The 24,406-nt window shown below is 40.6% G+C and overlaps 1 protein-coding gene across 3 annotated transcripts in view; it reads left to right on the top strand.

Moving 5' to 3' along the window:
• LOC5574835 (myosin-VIIa) overlaps positions 1–24,406 on the top strand; it is a 110,749-nt gene that overhangs the window by 42,871 nt on the left and 43,472 nt on the right. For all 3 annotated transcript variants that reach the window (XM_001661608.2, XM_021844151.1, XM_021844150.1), the window contains 2 exons: positions 364–583; positions 643–1,658. In XM_001661608.2, coding sequence (XP_001661658.2) covers positions 364–583; positions 643–1,658 — 1,236 coding nt within the window. The remainder of the gene's footprint in view (positions 1–363; positions 584–642; positions 1,659–24,406) is intronic.

The following is a 24,406-nucleotide window of genomic DNA, read 5'->3' as shown; positions in this document are numbered from 1 at the left end:
AGTAAGAAAAAACTGATGATTCTATTGTTAGTTTCTTAACAATCCGTTTTTCAAGGTCGATTTCGAAAACTTCTAAATTTAGCGTTACGTAATAAATGGATGCTGCCTTATTTTGAGCGATTTCACCTGGTGTTTAACTTTTTAACCATCAGTGTGAAAAATTGCATATTTTGTGATAATGAAATTGAGTATATTTGTAGTTTACTGTCAAAATTGTATACCCATAGCTCATAGGGTAACAAAATTGCAGCATGGCAAATTGCGCATTTTGTATGAAAATCGGCTTCCACTACTATTATTCTGAACACAACTGTACCTACCAAAATCGACATGAAAACCAATAATATTCTATTTTTCATCCAGGTTTTACCACCTGCTCCTGCTGGACCAGCACCACCACCGCCAATCAGACCTCCGAATACCACTCCTCCAGCTCCACCACCACCACAGATGCAAATGTCCCTGCAAGAAGTGCCGTCTTTTGTGCAACGACAGGAGCGCGATACATTTGGCGCAAAAGATCCGTTCAACGACTCATGGAGTCGTGCAGAAGCAGCCAAGTTGGAACTTGTCTATGAAGCAAGTACGTTTGATGTCCCATTTCTTAAATTCACGTAGTTTTAACTCTTTCTTTTCGAACAGGTTTCAAAAAAGAAGTTGTAATTCAACGCGAACGCTCACGGTCTCGATCACGATCTCGAGATCGCGAAAATTTCTCTGAGTCAGTTTGGGATCGATCAGAAGTGGAAGGGCCTTCATCCACCACGAGCGATCGTGAGAATAAAGAACGAGAAAAACGTGAACGGAACTACGAGATGACTCAAATTCAACGAGAAAAGGAAAGCACAAAAGTTTACCAACCAGCACAGCCAAAAGATAAAATAAAATCTAACAGTAGCAACAACCGGCAGTCCGTAGCCACGTTCAAGACACATATGGTCCAAAAAAGTGTACAAGAACGAGAACGGAAAACTTCAGCCACTACCGTATCTTCATTGAACAACGATCATATGAATGAATCTGATCTATCGGTACACGATCCACCTGCACCAGTGATGCCTTTACCAGCACAGCCATCGCTAAAAGCTCCTGCTGCTGCGTGTTTGACTTATAATAAGGTCACATGGAAACTACGTGTGCGAAAAGAAGTTTTCCGTCCTAGTGAATCAGTGTCCGCTCCAGCTGCGCTTGATCTGATGTTCTCACAAATAACATCCGATGTATTGGGATTGACACCTTGTTTGCGTATAAATCCACAAGAAAAACGTGCAGCTATGAACTTACTCAACAGTCATGGTGTAACCATTGAGAATATGTCGAGTCAGGTTAGAGCAATAGTTAAGCGACATCTGCTGGACATGGCACGAGGCTGGCCTCTGTACTTTTCACGAATGTTCATACTAAACGGGTCGCCTTCTATTCCCGGCGGAACCCTGCTTGCTGTATCCCATGTAGGGGTGTGTTTGGCGAGGAAGGAACAGGATTATATTTCCGTGCAAAAATCAATGCCTTTCTCGGAAATTCAAAGTGTGACAACTTTGCCACGACCTTCAACGTTCCAGTTAACTATGAAGAACGGAAACCGAATTGTGCTTCATGCTCCAAAATCTACCGCAATACAAAGCATGATACATTCGTTCCTGATGGAATTCCGACAAGTAAGTGCAACATTGATTTTTTTTGCTTTTATTGCTTTTACGATGTAGTGTTATATGTATTCACTACATAGACAGTGCAGTGAACTCACACAAAAAATAACGAAACTACATCAATTCTCTAAATGCGTAACGCATTTTTTATAAGTAACTAGCTGTCACCTGACAATCTTTGTTTTAAGTAGGTAGCAATGTATTAAAAACCGAATATATGGGAAACCTAAAATTTCAAAAACTACCAGAGTTCCCGTTAAATTTTACTTTGTATTTTACCTCATAAACCTTCCTTGCGTGAAAACTACCAATAAACCTTGTACCAATCAGTCATTTGTTCTGAGGTTAGGCGTGGTCAAATGTTTGACGACTATTTTTATATACAGTCAATTTCCCCTAACTCAAAATTTCGTATTTTGATATCGAGTTAGAGAATCATAGTTAAAGTTGGTTTTCATGGCTACCCTATGTTGATACCTGATGGCTACAGCGTAGCATCACGCCATTGTTGGGCGTATTACACAGCTCCATGTTCGTCTGTCTTGAGCGATACTTCTCCAGTTACCCCGAACGCCAGGTCCTCTTCCACTGCATACAGCCAGCGTATTCGTGGTCTTCCAAAAAGTCTCCGACCTCTACCGGGTTCCCTGCTGAATATTATTTTCGCATTTTCGTAGACATTTGCACTAAGTGACCAGCCCACTGAAGGCTGCCGTATTTCACACACTTAATAATTTTCGCATCTTTATATACTTGATTCAACTCGTGATTCATACATCTGCACCACACACCGTTTTCTAGTTTTCCACCGAGTATTGTTTGCAGCACTTTACGCTCGAAAACACCGACGGCTTTCCGGTCTGCCTATTTCAACGTCCACACTTCGTGCCCACAGAGAGCCACCGGAAGAATCAATGTTTTATAGAGGGCGAATTTTGTTTCCGTTTGCAAGCTGCGGGACCTAAGCTGATTACGTAGTCCGTAAAAGGCCCTATTCGCAGCCACAACACGTCTATTCACTTCGCGGGAAACGTCATTGTCACATGTCACAAGTGTTCCGAGGTAAACAATTTCTTCAACAACTTCAAACACATCCACATCAAACACAACCTCAGCACCAACACCACTATGCCTATCTCTAACTATATCTGCAACCATGTACATCGTTTTGGTAGAATTAATGGTGAGGCCTATCCTCGCTGTCTCTTTCTTCAGCGGCAAGAAGGCCTCCTCCACTGACGTGCAATCGATTCCAGTAAGGTCGATATCGTCTGCAAAGCCAAGGAGCATATGCGGCCGTGTGTTTATAGTGCCTCTCACAATAGCGTCCTCGAGTGCAATGTTGAACAACAAATTCGAAAGTGCATCTCCTTGTTTCAATCCGCCTAACGTCACAGACGAGGTGGACACCTCATCTGCAATCCGAACACTTGATTTTGAATTATCCAGCGTTGCACGTATCAGCTTAATTTGTTTTGGTAGGAAACCATGTTCAGACATTATCTTCCAAAGCTCATTCCATTTCACTGAATCATACGCTGCCTTGAAATCAATAAACAGATGGCGGGTTTGCAGGTATACTCCCGGAATGTATCTAAGAGCATTCGCAAGGTCCGTTGTCCGTTGTCGATCGGCCTTAAGGACAACCAGCCTGGTATTCGCTGACGAAGTGGAATCAATCTGTTACGCCGAGTTCAGCAGTGCGATCTCTCTATAATTGGCGCACTCCAGTCTATGGGCGTATGAGGTCATCCAAACAACCGGTAGACATTTTGCGTCATCCCATACCTTCAGTACTCGGTGGATCGATTAGTAAAGCTGCTCTCTTCCGTGCTTGAGGAGCACGACCAGAATCTCGTCCTTCCCAGCAGCCTTACTGTTCTTAGGCTCGCGATATTGTGCTGCGCGCCATTCCGTTGCATAAAATCTCCGCACATTATTTCAGTAGATGGTATTGTGCATCCCGATAAAATTCAGAAAAAGAACTTCGCTCATTTTCCTCTTCTTTATCAACGAACTTAAGGTAACACACGATAGACTCATCGTGGCATCCATGAACAATCTATGTTCAAACTATCGTTGAAAAGAAAATATTTCTGGTGTATATCATATCGATCATTCGGTGATCTATCCGGATCATATGCTTGCTAACAACAGGCATGTTGATACACTTTCAGTTCATCTATGTCCGGTAGAACCGATATTACATCCCCAAAACTACAAAATCGATCATCATTTATGGATAGCAAACAGTTGCACCTTAAGCACCGCCAACACATTTTCAATCGGAAGGATTTTGGCGCGCTCGAACTGACAAATCCTCCGTTGTGGTGAAACTTCTTCCGTCGACGTGATGTTGGACAGTTTTCTAAAACAGTCGAGATAAAAGCCGAGCCGGCAGAGCAATGACAGTTAGTTCGTTCAAAACTTCGCTTCGGAAGTCCAACCGGCGAACCCCAGATTGGTGCTGCGAAGTCAATATGTTGAGCTTCAGCTACCACATTTGCTTCGTGCCTTTTCTTAATGCGGTGGATTACCATTTCTTCAGCCCTCACTGTCCAGAACAGCACTCTGTTATGTAGAGTACCGGCCACAAGCATATGGCTTCTGGTGAAATTATTCACGTATGTCACTCCCTGGCACTCTTCATCGAACCAGTCGTTTCACTTTCGTTGTTGACAAGTGCCAACCACATCCCACGCCGTTGTGGTACAGCTTCATGGATAGGGTCCCATAGGCTATTGACATCACCAGATATATAAATGAAAAGTTACAAATAAACTTCATTCAACCTTCGTTGAAAACCAATACAGCTATATGAGCTACTAAGTGGAGACGTAACAAAGGCATCGATGACATATTTCCAAAAATAATATTAATAATAAATAATCTTTATAAAGAAATCACAGTAGATAGCTGGGAATGTAACCTTTCCCGGAATTTATAAAATAATGTCACTAATGAAAAAAATTGACTTAATGAAAAAAAAAAATTGAATACTATAATATAATGTAATAGAATATGTAAGTGATTTTTAAATAAAAATAAGCTAGAACAAAGAAAATCATAAAAAAAACATCACAGTGATAGTAAAAAAAACTAAAAACGGTCTCTCAAACCAAACAACCCCCCACCCCCTCCCCTGTATGTTAGGCTTTGTCATATATCGAATGTAAAAGCAAAACATACACATTGTGAGCCAAATTTATTGGGATATCCAAAATAATTAAAAACAGTGTTTCACAATTAAATTATTTTCTATGTATTTTTGGACTATACATGACCATGTGAGCATTTTTATCTCATAGAGGAAGTTTTCTCGACATTTTGGCCTACATACGACCGTTAGGGATCATGCACAAATTACGTCACGCTCCAAGGGGGGGGGGGAGGGGGTCGAGCCAAGCGTGACAAGCCTTACAAAATTTTCGCAGGACTCATACAAAAAGTGTGACAAAGGGGGGGGAGGGGGTCGAAAAAGTTGAAATTTAGCGTGACATAATTTGTGTACCATCCCTTAGAATAAGGTAGGGCAAATGTTCGACCTTTGGAATAATCTATATTTTCAGAGAAACATAAACAGTAGAAAAAAAATAAATACCACACAATAAACTTCCATCACATTAGCTACAGCTACACTGGACAACCTTGTGTCAACATATTTACCCATTTTTAGTTCTATCAGTTTGAAAATTGATTGTCTCGAACAAACTTTTGCCCCACTGGTGAGGCAAGATTCAGAATTTAGGGTGGTGCAAAAATTCGATGACTAAAATCTGAAATATAGGTACTTCTATGTCAAATTCCTTCTACTGAGCATGAGCATGAGCATGAGCATAGATGACCGTACAATTCGTAGTTGCTACTACGTGATTGACCTGAACAATCGAAGTTGCACAGGGAATTATTGAATGGGGCTTGGGATTAGCTTACCATTCTTCAATGCACAAATCGAGAGCTCGAATTTAAAAGTCAATAACGGCGCCGGCCACGTCCTTACGGTCATCGGGGAAGAGAAGGAATGTTAGTTAGACAACCGTTGTTACTAGAGATCGAGTATACCTCTGCATCTCCACAGTTGTCATGGTTGGGATATTGGGATAAGGTAAAGATCTGGGAGTCACCAATAGATGGCGATACGATCCATGACATAATCACGCCTAATCGGATTCGCGATATAATTCAATAATCGCATTGTACGCCGAACAAGTGTTCGTCACTCGCCCACGCAAGAGCAAGCGACGCGATCCATACACACTACTAACGATCCGCGGCGCTTTTTCATTTCACTACGCGAACAACGCGCGACTTGTATAATCCTGCCCCCATCGCCCGCCCCCGCAAGAGCAAGCGTCAAGGTCGAAGGATCAAACACAACTAACTTTCACGGCACTTTTTTCACTACTGATCGACCGACGCGCGACATGTTTGATCCTGCCCTCATTGCCTGCTCCCGCAGGATCAAACACAACTCTTCTATGTCAAATTCCTTCTACTAACCACACTCAAATTCCTTCTACTAACATAAACTGATGTTTTCAAGAAAATACACACTTAATTTTTATAAGAAACTAGTCTTTCCATAACTGCATATTTGAAACATTAGACAAAAGTTGGCATTGGCCATTGAGTAAATGGCGTACCAAGTGTGCATTTTATGGCAGTATGGGAAGAAACTAAAATTTCTAAAAATTATCAAGAATTCAAAACTGCTTATTTGAGGCTGAAATTTTGTACAGCTAATATTATATATTGAGTGAATATCCGGAAAAAAAATCTGTTCTCCGACATTACCCGGAATGCAATTTACCGGAGGACCATTAACCGGAAAACCATTTACCGGAATGAACCATTTACCGGAAAACCATTACCCGGAAGGACCATTTACCGGAAAATTATTTCTCTTTTTCTCGCCTTTTTCATTAACGTCCTTTTAACCGTTTTACGGTCATTCAGGTCAGTATTTTGACTTGAAATATTGAAAATGATAACCAACGATAATGGACAGAGGATGTTCTTCCTTTAAATTACATAAGCATTGAATAGGAGTCTAAGATATCTTCATACTTGATCATGTCAATATGCACCATCTTCAAATATTTGCATTTCATAGTTGATTCACCCTTCTTTTAAAAATAAGCTTTTTTGTCAGTATGATGACACACATATCTAGTTTCTTTGAGTGGCCAGAGTAACTCGGGAATATTTATGTGGCCGGAGTTATTCCGGTGGGTTACTGGGTCAAGTCGGGTAAAAAAAACAGCTATTTTTATGGACATGCAAAGTTATTTTTATTTATTTGCAACGACATCTATTAAAATTTGCATAAATCATTAAGATCTGATATTCAGCATTATAAATAAAGAATTTTGGACCATTTAAAATGTACCGGATGTGGCTACTGGTACCTAATACCCGGAAGAACCGGCTATAGATATTTTGGATACTAAACCGTTTCAATTCTCTAAATGTAGAGATCAAATATAATAGTTACTAAAATGCGTTTCCATAAGCTTGGCACAGATGTTAAGATACAAATGCCACTTTATCGCAAATTTGAGGCTTCCCAGTGACCCAAAAAGGGTCAAAAATTTTATACAAATGTACTGAAGAAGGTCGTCTAAAATGGAAGATTTGACTTTCCGGGTAATGGTGCATTCCGGTAAATGGTACATCCTGGTAAATGTTTTTTTTTCGGGTACTGGTACATCTGGTAAGTGGTATTCCGGTAAATTGCATTCCGGGTAATGGTATTCCAGGTAATGATATAGAATCAAAAAATCTGATATAAATTTCATTGCTATCACACTATGAGGTTCATATATAATCTCAATGTGAGTGTTATGCGGTTACAAATACCAACGTATAAAAACAACTTGGTATTTTTCGAATTTTCTAGAACAATCTCCCATATTTCAGTAAGTTGATCGAAAGCGTTTATCATTGGAAGACTCTTCCCGGTATTAGAGATAAAATCGTCAAAAATAACGAATGTGACAAATATGCAGTTATGGGCAGTAGTGGTCCCAGCAAACTTTGTCTTGCCATCAAGTAGGCTGTTTAAAATGTCATATAATAGTCTATTTTACAAAACGGCAACACTGATGGTATTCCTGTTACTTTAACACGTCACGACACCGCCTACTGTCAAAATTTCATTCATAAAATAAGCGATCAGCTGTTTAAAAACGTCTCTTAAAATGGACCATCCCCTATGGACCGATGCACGAGTTTACTAATTTGACGTTTGAGCGGTGCCGTGTTATTTACGTGACGAGTGAATTCGGCACCGCTCAAACGTCAAATTCGCAAATATCACGGCACCGCTTTAACGTATGCGAATGAACTCGTGCATTGATCCATACAAAATGACACATTTGTCTTTACCCGTTTTTCCGATCATTCCGGAGACTTTCCCGAACTTTTTCCTCGCGCTATCACGTCGCATCTCTTGTCGAGTGCAAGAATGCAAAAACCGTAAAACATGAAATTTTTGTTTTTTTTTTTGTGCGATCAAGCATTTTTGCCAAATTTTAAGGAGATATGTACATTTGAGGCAATTTGCATTAAATTAACAGGTTTTCTGAGCATTATTGCAAAATATTATAATATTTAAACAATTGGATTCAAATTTTGAACTTTGAAGAACAAAAGAAACATTTTTAGATCACTGAAGATATTCTAGTAGTTCGAACCAATAACGGATTGAGCAATGCTGTTCATGACTATGAACGCTTGCAAACTTGCAACGTGTTTTTAATCGAGTGGCATCGATCTTCGATTTCCTGACAAAATATATGCTTCGTTGTAAATTTTCTAGGTTATTCGCTGGCTGGAGGAACTGAAGGCATATTTCAAGCTTGAAATGTTTTACGATCTTATCCTTTTTATATTCAATGTTTTGTCACGTTTGTTTTATTATATACCATGGATTTTTGTTTTTATTTTTAATATCATTTAGACTTTATATAGCCTGTTGATGTAAACCTAAATAAATAAATTATCTAATTAATTAAAAGATTCTATAACGAATACCAGAAAACCATTAACACGAGCTTGAGCTTGATAAGCTGCACTTACACAAGGAACCAACCAGATGACTGCTTGGGATTAACCCTCTAATACCCAACCCCGTCTTTAGACGGGGTACACTTTAGAATTTTGTGTATATTTTCGTAGCTCGGAAATCAAAATGATTTTATTTTCGACTTAAACCTTGGCTTATAACACGTAAATAAGGAAAATGTTTTATGACTTTTGAAACTTTCTTGTATTTTTGAAAAATGTTTTGAAAATTGTATTTTTATATAACGTATAATACAAAAAATAGTACCTTTTATATTTTTTCTACAATCATCCTATCACAGAAGAAGAGCCTGGTGGTACTAAAATATTGGCAAACTTGTTTTTCCGTTAGTTACGCGGAAAATGAAATATGTCTTAGAAAAAAAAATTTAAAAAAATATATTTTCAAATATATCGTAAAACCTTAATGTTTTATTATTGCCAAAAAATCAGTAATCAGAAGAAAAAATGAAAAATGATAGGGATATTCAAAAATGAAAAATATAAAAATAAAAAACCAATATCCATAAATTTGCGAAGTCAAATAAATCATTGCCCAACACGTGTTTAGAACGATTTTAGATAACAAAAAATGATATTTAGATCGAAAATAAAAATTTGGGTATTAGAGGGTTAACAGATATTCTCAGGGTATAAGCGCTGGTGATCTTCTATTTTTAGGCAACAATGGCGCCTGCCACGTCAGAATGCAAACCAATCCCGGTCAACCAGTCAGTTATCTACGATAGCGATCGATATCGATTCGTTTTGAATCGTTGGTGATCTCCATCGCGGGACAAAGATCTATAAAGAAATTGTAACTATGGTTGCACGCGATGAGGGGGGGGGGGTTGATATTGCATTTTTCAAAACTGGCTCACAGTACACCGGATAAGCCACTGCATCTATGCCAGTTCATAAAGAAGACAAAATGATTGATTAACGATTTCACATCAAACATCAAACATTTATAACAGATTTATGTACAAGAGATAGGCAAAATGATTGAGATAAGCAAAAATTTGCTTCCATTCAAATGCTTATAACTTATGAAGAATGGCTAAAATCGAATGCAACTGGAAGCATTCGAAGGCAAATTTGATCTTTTTTTTTTTTTTTTTTTACAAGGGGGAAATCTGCAAACAGATCCCCTGAGAAGATAACTCAGGGAATGCGGGGATGACGCACCAACGACGACCCGCTAAAACCAGCCTATGCACTGTGCATGAGCAATTCATTTAGAATTGCTCAAGTGGTGAACAGTGCATCGACATGACCCTTGGACTCAGACCCTCATCTCCCCGGAACCACCTTACGGTATTTCTTCGGGAAGGGACCAGTGCATATAGCACAACACGTGTAGCAGAAGTAGCCTAGGCAAACTGCTTCTCCTAGCCGACTTAAACAATGTTACAAGGGACTAGCCTCGGCAGAGCTAATCCTCTGCAGCCAACTCTTGGTCGGCGCGCCATAGACGCTGCAATTCTAACATAATGTGAGTGACAGCCGTAGTTACTGCATTCCAGCACTCGGCATCCGCACACATTCTCTCTATAATATTGTCGGGGGACGTGTCCCCTCCGCATGTAGTGAGCATGCGACCTCTCACAACAATGAAACGGGGGCAATCGAACACGACATGCTCCGCTGTTTCCTCTACACCAGCACAATTGGGGCACGCAGGAGATTCTGAGTGCCCGAACCTATGCAGGTACTGTCTATAGCAACCATGTCCTGACAGAAACTGCGTCAGGTGGAAGTTCACTTCCCCATGGCTTCTACCATACCAATCTGACACATTTGGTATTAGCCGATGGGTCCATCTACCCTTAGTGGAGTTATCCCATTCCTGCTGCCAGCTTCTGAGCGTTTCCTCTTTACACGTGTCGCGGACTCCTCTGGTACCCCTTTGGTTGAAGCATTGAGCATCTTCCTTGATGATGAGCCCGATGGGCGTCATCCCGGCTATGATGCACACGGCCTCTTTAGATACCGTCCGGTATGCACTTGCTACTCTTAAGCACATTATCCTGTACGTGCTTTCCAACCGCTTTAGGTTTCTTCTCGTTATAAGCGCTTTTGACCAGATTGGTCCTCCATACCTTAGTATGGATAGCGCCACGCTTGCCAGCAGCTTGCGTTTGCTGGCAATTACAGCAGAGCTGTTAGACATCATCCTCGAAAGCGCCGCTATAGCCGTAGATGCCCTTTTACAGGCATATTCAACGTGGCTAGCGAAGCTCAGCTTGTCATCAATCATTACCCCAAGATGCCTAAGGGATCGTTTGGACTCTATGGTGCAATCACCTACCGAGATAAGCGCCCGTTGCTCGGACTTGCGGTTGTTGACCACCACCACCTCAGTCTTGTGACGGGCCAGTCCTAGTTTCCTAGACTTCATCCATTCCTCAACCAGGGAAATAGAGTGCGCTGCTGTCAACTCTACTTCCTCCATCGATTCACCATAGACCACTAGGGTGATATCGTCGGCGAAGCCAACAATCTTAACACCCGTCGGAAGGGGCAGCCTCAGTACGTCATCGTACATCGCATTCCATAACAGCGGGCCCAGGATTGAACCTTGAGGTACTCCCGCGGTAATTCGAATGCTTTTCTGCCCCTCCTCTGTGTCATACAGTAGAATCCTACCATCAAAATAGCTTTCTAGAAGCTTACACAACTGCACCGGTACCTTGAGGCGGTGAAGCGCGTGTGCTATTGCTTCCCAGCTTGCGCTGTTGAACGCATTCTTCACATCCAGAGTGACAACCGCGCAGTAACGGATGCCGCTCCTTTTATGCTCGATTGCCACCTCAGCTGTTTGAACGACCGACTGGATGGCGTCCAGAGTAGATTTACCTTTTCTGAATCCAAACTGGTTGTTGGACAGGCCGTCCGCACTCTCCGTATACGGTACTAGTCTGTTGAGAATCAACCTCTCCAATAACTTGCCCGTCGTATCTAGTAGACAGATAGGTCTATACGCCGACGGGTCACCTGGTGGTTTCCCCGCCTTTGGTAGTAGCACCAATTTCTGTCGCTTCCATACATCCGGGAAGATTCCTTGATCAATGCAGCGTTGCATCGTGGTTCTGAACATGTCCGGATCCGTGTTCACTGCCGCTTTTAAGGCAACATTCGGGATACCATCGGGTCCCGGTGCCTTGTTTGACGCGAATGATTTCACGACTTCTGCCAGCTCTTCGTTCGTCACTCTCGCCACTTCTTCTTCTTCATCTGCCGCATACGGCGCTGGGGGCCATGGGCTTATGGGATGGTGCGGGAAAAGTACATCGATTATCGATCGCAGCAACTCGGGCGATTTCTCTTGGGGCGCTATGGCTCCTTTGGTTTTAGCCATTACCACTCTGTAGGCGTCACCCCATGGACTAGAATTGGCACTCTCGCATAGGCTTTCAAAGCATGCCCGTTTCCGACTCTTGATTTCCTTTTTGAGAGCCAACTTTGCCTCTCTGAATGCTGCACCGCGTTCCTCTCTTTGTGCTTCTGTGCGTGCGCGTTGCATTCTTCGTCTAGCCCGAAGGCAGATTGCTCGAAGATTTGCAATTGATTCGCACCACCAATACACCGGCGGCCTGTTCTCTCTAGGAGGGGCTTTTCTCGGCATGGAAGCATCACACGCTCGTGATATCACAGCAACTAGCTCTTCACCGTTTAGGTCCAGAGTGTTCCGTTCGCGCCTCAGGGCTTCAGTGAATACTTCGCCGTCGAAGCGCGCTGTTTTCCATCCTCGGGCTTGGGTCGAGTTACATCGCGCTGCCTTCCGCCCGCCTGGTATTATACTATAGCGAATCGATTGATGATCGCTATGAGTATAACCGTCATCAACGCGCCAGTTCATGGTACCTAAAAGGTTAGGACTACAAAACGTCACGTCGATAATCGATTCTGCACCATTTCTGCGGAAGGTACTCACTGTACCCACATTTGCCAGCTCTACATTTAAAGCGGCCAGGGATTCCAGCAATAGTTGGCCTCTTTGATTGGTGCAGCGGCTACCCCACTCCACTGCCCATGCATTAAAGTCGCCAGCTATCACTACTGGCTGCCGATTAGCTAGTTCGGCTATCATCCTGTCGACCATGTGGGAAAATTCCTCAATCGACCACCTTGGGGGCGCGTAACAACTGCAATAGAACACGCCGTTGATTTTTGCTATCGCAAAACCGTCATTTGAGCTAGAGACTACTTCTTGGATTGGGTATCGTCCTGTCGTCCCTATAGCTGCTAACTGTTGAGACCTATCCGCCACCCAGTTCCCGTTGTTGGCTGGTATGCGGTATGGGTCCGATAGTAACACCACGTCAGTCTTGGTTTCCGAGACTGACTGCCAAAGCAGCTGCTGGGCTGCATCACAGTGGTTTAAATTTAACTGTGTTACTTCCGTTTTGGCTGCTTTGATACTCCGCTTGTGCCCGGACATTTGGGTCCGCCCGTTAAGTGTCCGTTGTCTGCTCTGTCGACACATATTAGGCACTTAGCAATTTGCTTACAATCGCTTGCCCTATGGCCTTCAGCGCCGCATTTTCTGCACATCTTACTTCTGTCGGGACCATTGCAATTCCACGACTTATGGCCCTTCCCGAAACACTTGAAGCAAACTTCAGGAGGCTGTTGTATGCTCAGCCGGCAAACCGACCAGCCTACCTTGAGTATGCCCAAGTTCTTCGCTTTGTTGGCCTCTGCGACCGGCAGCCTGATCGCCGCCACCTGGGTGCCCTGCGGGCCCTTTCTAAGGTGGATGGCCTTACTGGCTATGTCGATGTCACACTGCTCTTTGAGGGCAGCCGAGACCTCCGCTGCATCGGTGACCTCATCCAGATTTTTACACTGGAGAGTCGCTTCAGCAGTAAGGGATCTTACATCAACCTCGTCACCAAGTACTTCTTGTGCCAGTTGCTTATAGACTGCACCCTTTTCCTTGGCGTCTTTCTTTAAGACTAGGATCATTTCACCAATCCTAGTTCGCCTTATGCTTCGCACGTCTGCGCCCAATGGCGATAGCTTCTCTGTGCTTCGCATCGCCTTCAGAACCTCGGCGTATTTTGCTTCCTCCGTTTTGATAACGAGGGCTTCGCCTAGATTCCTACGTTTCGCTGTTTTCGGTTTAGCGCTCTCCTTGGGCTCCGTTTTCGGTTTCCTCTGTTTTTTCTTATTTCCAACTCGTATCCACGGGTTGCTGTTGCCTTGCGCCCGTGGTTCCTGTGGATGCACTGCCTGGTTCCGGTTAACCCGTGGCTCCTTTTTCTTGGCTTTCTTGGCCTTAGGCTTGGTGTTGGCCTCTCCTTTGTTGCCATGTCCTCTTGATCGCGGTGCTTGGCTCGTGCCAGCTTTTCCGCTCTGGAGGACGGCCGCGTAGGTCACTTTTCCCTTAGCAACCATACGTCTTTTCGCCACGTATTCATCCCCGGAAGCTTCCCTCTTCCGCATCGCATATCGAATAATATCATCAGATATATTCGCGTTGCCTGTGAAGGAAAACACTTCGGTCTGACACGACCTAGTGTCTTTTTGGCCTTCTACCTTGCCAAGTTGTTCCTTGGCTTTCTCGTAGTCCTGCTTTGCAGCTAGGACTGATTGTCGCAATTTCAGTAGACTTGTTTTCAAGTCTTTGCTGATATTTGTTTTGCTCTTAACATACTCGATGATGACATCAAGTTGCTCAGCAGCTACCTGCATTTTAGGGAGGTACTCCCTATTGCGATCCATGGCCTCGATTAGTCCCGGGCCATCGGTCACCACACATGTTGCACTGGAGCGGCCAGTGCCTGCCGTCGTCACAGTATCTAGGCTTTTGCCCACACTGTTTTCAATAAAGTTGGTCGCCTCCTTCCTTGGCGGGAACCTTAGCCGGTTACTGATAGGTCCAGAAGCCTCTCCTTCACATTCCACTGGTTGTTTGTTTTGGTTGATCATCTCTTATGGGTCCCCCTAAGAGCCGCTATCCATCTCCGCTGGAATAGTCGCCTTTATGATCCCATGGTTATCTATGCAAGCAGGGAGGCCATGCTAGGGTTGACATAGTCCTTTATGAGGTACTATGTTCAGAGCCAGATCGGCGCAGGTCAGGTAATGGCATCTGAGCCTACTCCCGCCCAGTTGGAACAACCAGGCGACGGATTTGGAACGTACTCTAAGGCCTGCCACGGTTTTACGGGACGGGGGCAGCCTGCGCCATTAACCCACTCGCCGTTTCGGGCCAGTGTCACCCGACCCTACTAAGGGAGTAGAATGTCGCCGCTGTCAGCCTCAAAGCATATTATCCAGTACATATACCGTTACTTGTCCTTTATCGTGCGCTGCCAGTATACATAATTGGGGCCGTACTGGCGTTGGTCCCAATGTGCTCGAAGCACTCCTACTCGTAATTCCATGCCTTGTCCGTTTGTATCGCGACCAGTATGCCATAATCAGGATCTCACTGGCATCAATCCTGATGTGCCGGTTGGCACTCCTGTTAGTTTGGGCTAGGGTACTTTAAGCGGCACCGGTCGCTGTGACAGAGTTGCATTCGGATTTTTGTGGTTTTTATGAAGGTTCATCAGAGCCCACTGCGAACTTCACCACATCCTGGGCAACTCCCCAACTCGCAGAGGTCCTGGGGGGGGTCCGTTAAGCCCCTGGACTTTCGTCCCTGCTGCCCCACAAGGCAAATTTGATCTAGTTCCAGTAACTTGCTTTACCATACATATTAACCACCGGACACCGGAGATGTCCGGGATTTTCCGAGGTTATGTTCATTATCGTCCAGCGTAAAGTTGACTGTTAACCATTTTCGTAGAAAATGGAACAAATTGAAAATTGAATGCCAGTGGACGCATTAGGATTCGTTGGAAATCTTCCAAAATATGGTCATTTCCGTAAAACTGTTTCAAAAAAAAAATATGGTCCAGTCTTGTCATGTTGGATCGGTGTACCAATAATCGCATAGCTAAGAATAAATATTCATATAATATCAAAAAATAAAGCCAGCAACAATACTGTTACATCATCTAGAAGCTTTTTCTCTTTATTTCGTGGACAAAATATGAGAACTACGAAAACTCATGTTTTTGCAGTTATTATCGCTTGTGCCACTAAAGGAACACATGTGTGCACAGATAAAAATATTAAAATTCCAATGTTTAAACAGCAGAATGTAGAAAAAATAAACCAAATTCATCTATTGTTACAGCAGCATGTTTAATTTTCAACTTGTGATGCTTGAATGTTACATGATCGGGTAAATTTATTGTGTGCCTATAGTAGCACTATTTCTAGTTTCTGTTTCTATAGTAGCACTTTTTTCTATAAAACTTTTAAATTTTTCCTTTGATTTGCTATCGATTGATGTAAGAATGTTCTTAAATCTTCTATGATTTTGTTCAATAATTTTTTTTTCTTTGAGTAGTGCTACTATAGGAACAAAAGGTTTACTATAGGTGCAAGGAGCAAGGGAGCTTAAATTTTAAGCGAAACTATTCTGCCCATAACTGCATAACAGTCACATTCGACATTTTTGACAAATAGGAGTTAATACCATGGAGAGTCAACAAATGTTAAATACTTTCGATCAACTTACTAAAATCTGTGAGATTGTTCTAGAAAATTCGAAAAAAAATACCAAGTTGTTTTGTCACATTGGCATTTGTAACCGCATAACAGTCACATTGAGATTATGCATGAGCCTCATAATGTAGTAGCAACGAAATTTTTATCAGAATTATTTTCTGACTATTCACCCAATATGCGATATGAGCTGTACAACATTTCAGCCTCAAATAAGCTCTTTTGAATTCTTAATGTTTTTTTTTTTTTTTAATTTTTGTTTCCTCCCATACTGCAGTAAAATTCAAACTTGGTATTCCATTTACTCAATGCTTACTTTTGTCGAATGTTAAAAATATGCAGTTATGGGCAGTATTGATTTCAATCATTTTTTGAACAAACTCGAACTGTTATTCAATGATACTTAAATAAATAGCTACTAATCTTCATGTTCAAAAATTGCAACGATTTATACCAAAACGGCCGTAGAAAGCCACTAGTGCGACTATAGAGGACTGTCTAAGTGAATATCGACCCTATATATTATCCGAAACGATACCAAAGTGATCATCAAACCTCAAAATGTTGCCTCCGAGAGCTTGTTCAGAAACATTAGAATCACTGAGTACTTTATAGTAAGTTCCAGGTGGCCTGGGGGGGAAGTGGCCAACGCTTCCGAAAGCACCACCTTCAAAAATCTTGAAGTACGATACCTATTTTGATATAGCTCCATGTTCCGAATTGGGCACTTCTATAGGGTCCCCTTGAACCTGTTAAAGAGTGGTCATGGCAGCCGTTTTTAAAAGACACGACACATTGATGCTAATAGTGGACGATTTGCTCTTTGAAGGAAGCATCACACTAGACAACGGACTAGCATGCAACGCCCAATGGCACAGTCGAAATACATTCCTGACGAAAAGTTTTCCGAACTGAAGCGGGAATCGAACCCACACCCCTTGTTCCGATGCGACTAAATGCTTGGTAACACTAACCGCACGGCCACGAAGCCGTTGATTCTGAAAATGCTTTCAGATGCATCACATTTAAAAATCTTGAGGCTGGATGCCCATGATGTTTGATATCCATATTGATATAGTTCTGAACATGTTCTGAATTAGTCACATCCCCCGGCGCACACCTGGGATCTATTGGAGAGCGGTCATGGCAGCCGGTAGTTCGCTTCCAGAAGCATCTCCTTTGATACCCATACTGATATATGGTTTCGGACTTGTTCCTAATTGGCCACTTTCCCCAGGGAACCTGAAACCTACTGCTACTATACATCTAATGGTTCTGAATATGCTTACAGAGGCACCATTTCATTAGTTCTCAAAAAGTTTTTTGAAGAGGTGGGGTTAATCCATGGTATCAATAGGGACGACGTAAACCATAATCTGACACCATTTTGAATTCTAAGTTTGTAAAAATCACTTGAAACCCATGCAATATGGCTATTTTTGAAAAGTGACATATGAGTAGATGACGGAAATCGAAGTCTGGATCCAAAATGGCGATCGACTCATCGGTCTCGTTAAAAAACCATATTGAATGAGTTTCATATTATATGATTTTTACAAACCGGAAGTCGCCATCTTGGATTTCTAAATGGCGTCAGACATTGATTTCCGTCATCCACTCATCGGTTCTGTTCCAGAAATACCCATATTTCATGGGTTTAAAGTGTTCACGAACCGGATGTCGTCATTTTGGATTCCTAAATGGCGTCAGGCATCGATTTCCGGCATCGCATCTCCTCATACGCCTACTAAATTTGTTCTGGTGGGTCGTTATCAAGCAGAAGCGTAAGTTGGAATGTTTGGAGTGAAAAAAGAGGGAGCGTTATTTGGAATTTCGAGGGTAAAAAAGGAAGCGAACGTTGGAATTTGGAGCGTAAAAAGAGGGGGCGAAAAAAGAGGTAGGGTAAAAAAAGGGAGCGTAAAAAGAGGTTTGGCATTCATTTTCAGTCTATAGTTATGAGCCATAAGGCAGCGTCCATTTATTACGTAACGCCAAAATTGGAAATTTTTGACCAACTCGCCCCCCCCCCCTCCGTAACGCTTTTTGTATGAAAATATTTAAAATTTTGTATGAGCCGTAACGGCCCTCTCCCTGGAGCGTTACGTAATTTGTGGATGCCGCCTAAATTCTTTTGTTCCCATGACTTTTACTGTGCGCCGTGTGTTGGTGCTGTCTCGTTCTCTCTCACGGGCAACTTGAAAACTGGGGCCACAGTAAAAGTCAAACGTTTTATATCATGCATGCCTATTAGCCTGGGACACGGTCATATGAAAAATTTAGATTTTCGCTCCAGTCCACTTTTTGGATTGCATTTAGGTCCCACAAGTTTCACAAGTGTCGGATTGTTTCGCGGTCTTCGGCAATATTCTTCATCGTTAAAATACCTATCGAGGTCTGTGTTCAGAAATTTTATAGAGATCGATGGGCGACCTCTGGCGATTTTTCTTTGCAAAAGTAAGTTTTTCCATAGTAAATCCCATACAAACTTTGAACGGCTGGCGCTAAAATATAGTTTCTCTGATCGAGCTGAAATTTTGCACATGGGAAAATGAAATTTTGTTATGGGACCTAAATGTAATCCAAAAAGTGGACTGGAGCGAGAATCTAAATTTTGTCCCACACTAATGCCTATAGGCTCATAGTTATTATTAACCTCAGGGCCGGATTTACAAATGTGGGGGCCCGGGGCCAGAGTATTGTGGAGGCCTTTTACCCAGAAAACAATTTTAATATTATAGTATGCTCTCAATGGGAATTTCTCTTTTCACTTTTAAGGACAATTTTTAAGAAAAGGTTCTAATTAGCATAAGTTATAGGCATTTGAACTGGCTTAAACCACTCATAAGCGTAATTTGAGATCAATGGCTGTAAGTGACAAAACCAATTTTTTGACAAAAACAGTTCTACCACAATGTAACATTCACTTACTTTGGACCCCTCAATTTAATACAATTCAATATAGCTTATTTAAAATATTTCAAAATAATGTCAAATTGTCTTTCCTTTTCAACGAATTTGTCCTTTAAAATTCAAGAAATATTATTATTATTATCTTTATTAACGAGACTTTCAGCCTGAGGCTGGTTCATCTCGGTATTATTCAAGAAATATGTTCACCGCAGTGATCGAACATTATATTTTTTTATTTTCATTCTTTTTTAGATTCATATAAAAGAGATCCAAACGAAGTTTTTAGAAACAAACAAAAACTGAAACTTCCAGATCCAAAACAAAAGGGCACACTACAGAAAAGCCTAAAAATAGCCTTAAAATCATTAAGATTTCAAGCCAAAGGATTATAACCTATTTTTAAATTGGAAATCCTAAATTTACAAGTCTATCGATTTGATTTAAAAAGTTGGCACCATTTCATCGGTTTCTAATCATTTATAAATGTTCAATAATTATTTTATTCGCATTTTGTGGGGGCCCGGGGGCTATGGCCCCCTTGGACCCCCCGTAAATACGGCCTTGATTAACCTTCTTCTTCTTCTTTCTGGCGTTGCGTCCCAACTGGGACAAAGCCTGCTTCTCAGCCCAAGTAGCAAAGTTAATTTTATGCTATTCTTGAAGTATTCTGTTACACCAATTCTATAAAACTAGAAATAAAACCAGTAATTCTATAAACCTACACAAACCCAATGATAAACCTCTCATAAGACTAAAGTGGCCCATACTAGAGACGGTGTTGGAGAGCAGCTGTCAAGTATCTCTTAAAACTTATAATTATCACTTATGACAATCCTCAACACTTCCATAAACTTTCCACAAGTAGTTCTCAAGACAAGTTAAACTCACAATATGTTTTTCATGTTGGTTTGGCTAACGAATTTATAAATACTTCTTCATAAAATTCTCCATCAATAATTAAGCAAAAGGCAAATTAAAACATCTGTGATGATAACTTTCTGCTTTTTTCGATACCTACCTGTGTTTTCGGTTGTCACGCTTATTACATCGTGACTATCATGCATGAAACACCCGAAACGCACAATGCGCCTCAACAATATTGCATTTTCAGAAAAACAATTTTATCAATTTGGTGCCCGAAAATGTTGAACAATCCAACAGACATGGATTCTTCCATCATGGCTCCCTTGCCAAAGCATCGATAATTACAATCATGGCGGTTGTTTTATTCAACACCATCATAGAACCATGATAAAATTTGCTGAACTCGGACAAGCATAACAAATATCACTTGAGAGTTCTTAGGCTTAAGGCAATCTTGATGAAGACAAACTGATCTTCTTGAAGAACGTGATAAGATTCGTTCGTTTTATTCAAGAGAAGCATATTTTGACGTTTGTTTATTTACACTTTTCGTTTTTGGAGAAAAGCGTTCATGCTATATTTTGTTACGGCATGAAATTTAAACCTACAAAACGACTAAAGGTAAGTATTTCCAGCTGTGGATAACTTCTTAATGAGGCCCAGATGTTGAGCAGGAAACGCAATCGGACATTTAACCACATCCAGAAGGTGGAAGGAGGTGTTCAGTGGTCCAGTTCCGCTCCTATATCATGGCCAAGAGGAGGAAGACCACTGGAACTGGTTGTTTTCGTTATTAGTAAGTTGTGCGCCGTGAGTTCAACAACGACTTCCGTGAAGAACAGATCAAAAATCCACGCAAGGTACTCCGTAAACGATAGGATTCATAATACTACAATCAATAATGTACATATTAGTGCGTTGATTGATGGGGGAGAAATTTATGATGTTCTCGGCGAAGAGTTCTTACTCTCGCTCGAGCGCGTTCTTACAGATAAGTACGAGAGTTTCATAAAACTGTTGCCAAGGTCACTTGTTCTTATTGAAAATAAAGTTTTATGTGATGCATCCGAAGTGTTCTTGAAGAAGTATTTAAAACCAAAAACGGTTCAAGGTCATTTCTACTGGGTGAAAATCACTATAAAACCTAGAAGAATATGCAAATCTACGATAAAACTATCATAAAAATAAATAAAGCCAGTTAGAATCTAAATTGTTACTTGGGAGATTAGTGTTCTTATGAGCACTTCCACAGTTATTAACTGAGAGCTTTCTTTGCCGATTGACCATTTTTGCATGTGTATATCGTGTGGCAGGTACGAAGATACTCTATGCCCTGGGAATTGAGAAAATTTCCTTTACGAAAAGATCCTCGACCAGTGAGATTCGAACCCACGACCCTCAGCATGGTCATGCTGAATAGCTGCGCGTTTACCGCTACGGCTATCTGGGCCCCTATTAACCTATTTATGACATTACATGAGCCGTTGCATGATTTGTATTGCAGTTTAATTCCAATTGTTCCCAATCACAGGTTTCCTCAAGGACACCCTATGGCCCCTAAAGTGGCCACAATAGTTAAATATACACATTGAGTCTACAGTTACTCTAGACGAGTTCCATGACAAATCGGTCAGTCACAGAACTCAACCATCTTAGATTTGCAGTAAATTTTGCACATGTTTTTGGTATGGTACAATACGTGTTTTCCATACAAAAATCGATCATTTTGACACCAGAATAACTTTTGAGAATGTCCTTTAAATTTTTGCATGCAACTTATTTGAAAAAGTCTAACTTCGAAACTGTTGATTTTAGAGAAAAATGTTCTATGAAGGAGTTGTAGTGAACCGTTTGGGCTTCAAGAAAAAATATATACTAATAAAATATTTAGTGTTTTTTCATGAAAAATTCAAAAATGAAACTTAAATATTAAATACCGTAAAATGGGGTGTTAAGGAATCGTGGGGTTTTAAGGGATTGAACTTCTCCATCAAGTTTGACAAATCACAAAAACGTCGAAAGTCGATATATCAGTAATCTGAAATGGTAGATTTGTTCGGAGGATTGTAAACTACATTATGTGATAGGGAATGTCTATTAAAATAAAGTATTGTGGAGTCTAGATATTGAAAACGATTGAAAACATTTTTGTTCGAATTTTAGGGGCTAAATACATTTATCTACAAAACAATGAAACAATATTAAGAAAAATATGTGAGTAACTTAGAAGATAAGTAAATTTATTTGAGATCACAACGCAGACAAACACTTGTGTAAATTTTATCTAGATTTCGACTTTTAATATTTCTTATGGAAAAAGTCACTTTATGATAATAAGTGGGGTGTTAAGGGATTATCTTTTCTACTTTATCCAAGTTACTAAACTCATTCGATTTATGCCGAAATGTATTCCAATATACTTTTGGCTTGTTCCGTGAAGTAGAACTACATTGTAAGATTTAAGGGGTATATTTTGTTTGTTACTTAATATCACCAAAATGTCATATCTCGAAAATCGGTTAAACTGGTAGGAAAATCCTGATAACAACGTATTGAAGTAAATATAGGATTTTTCTTGACACTATTTCCAAAACTTATTCGTTCACACTCGTAAAATGTTTAGAAAGTTTGAATGTTTCTTTCATTTGGGAATGAGTTTGAAGCCATTGATCCTTTTCGAGGTAATCCTATGAAGTGGTAAACAATAATAATATTTTGTCATTTCTCACAGTGTTTAAATGAAACCAAATCTACCTATCGAACTGTCAAACCGTCTTTCTATCGAACAGATCAGCAAAACAAATAGGGGCTATTGTCGAAGACAAAGGAGAACAAGCATTCAAAGAAGCCTCTTCACGCAACTCTCTGTATATAGACTCTGTCATTTCTTAACTCATTTTGAGAAACTTCGCGGCCTCGTCGGTCACTAAACGCATTGTGTTATAGAGTGAGCGTTAGATTTACGCTCCATACTGTAACACTTTTCTTCTTCAATATTTTTTCGACCATTAAACTGGGTGTTTCATGCAAATACTTTGTTTGGTGTAGTGTTTTATTTACAGGGCAAGTTAACCATTTCCCCTATTAAAATTAAAAGCTTGTTGAAATTATGCTTATATTATAGATTTTTTATGAAATTTATGCGGAGTTTATAGAATTCGTAAACTGCAAATATAGGTTATGATCCTGTAGCATTCAAGTATAAAAATCATTTCAAGACAAATTTACGATGTATTGATAGTTTCCGAATAGAATTAATAGCTATGAAAGATTTAGCAGTTAAAATAAAAAGGTTTGCGGTTACAGGAGTTCCAAGTTCAATAATATTGATGTATTATCTGATTAAGGTTGAACATAACTTATGAAATTGAATGAAAGCATCAAAATAATTGACCAAAAAGATTATGTTTTGTTGTTGGCAAAATATGGTTTTATTTACGGAATTCAAATTCCTTAACACCCCATTTTGCATTTTCGTCAAAAATCACACATTTTCATGATTATCTCAGAAATCTGTCGTAGGATCCTCATAATTGTATTTGGCTTTTGATATACACGACGAGAGAATGGTAGGGCTGTCCTTTGTTCAATTATTGACATACTAGAAGTTGTTTGAAATTCGAGTCGAAATTTTTGTTCATCCCTTAACACCCCATTTTACGGTACACAAAATACAATTATTCTATACCATAATGATTATCTGGATAATTTCTGTAGAAGTAGGCATTTTCGAATTATATCGAGTTTAATACAAAAATATATTATTTATACAGCCATTCCATGAAAAACCGATCTAGTGGGTCACCGAATTCTGTGAAAATCTGTTATTTTGTTCCTTATCCGAAATGAGGATACACGTGTTTTTGGATTTTTTTATTAGGGTGACCATTTTCGAAATAGAATGACCAGAAAAATCGCGATTTTGCTTAATTTTTATTTTTATAAAGATCATTACTTTTGAACCGTTGTTACCGTTTTGGGTACTTTACCCTAGGACCCAACTCCGAGCAGAGATGAAGGAACAAAATAGTTGTAGAGAGAAAATTAGGGTAATAAAACTGTTCGCGATTATAGAAATGCGCTATGAAATGCAACTTTTATTTGCCATATTTACAATGTTTAGTTTCTAAATGACTATCACAGCATCAAGTACATTAAATTTGTAAAATATAAAACGTGTATAAGCATATATCAGGGCCTCATTTGTTGATAAAGGTTGGTTCCTCTTGGTGCCGCGTTATGGGAAGTATGCACTTCAACAGAAAAGTAAACGCCTATCTCGATTCGTGGGAAATTTCTTGCAAGAAATGCTCAAGAAAAGCTTTTTTCTTTGATCGCCGTACGCAGTT

This window comes from Aedes aegypti, chromosome 2, assembly GCF_002204515.2.
Source record: "Aedes aegypti strain LVP_AGWG chromosome 2, AaegL5.0 Primary Assembly, whole genome shotgun sequence".
Lineage (NCBI taxonomy): Eukaryota > Metazoa > Arthropoda > Insecta > Diptera > Culicidae > Aedes > Aedes aegypti.
This window is presented reverse-complemented; position numbering and strand designations above follow the sequence as displayed.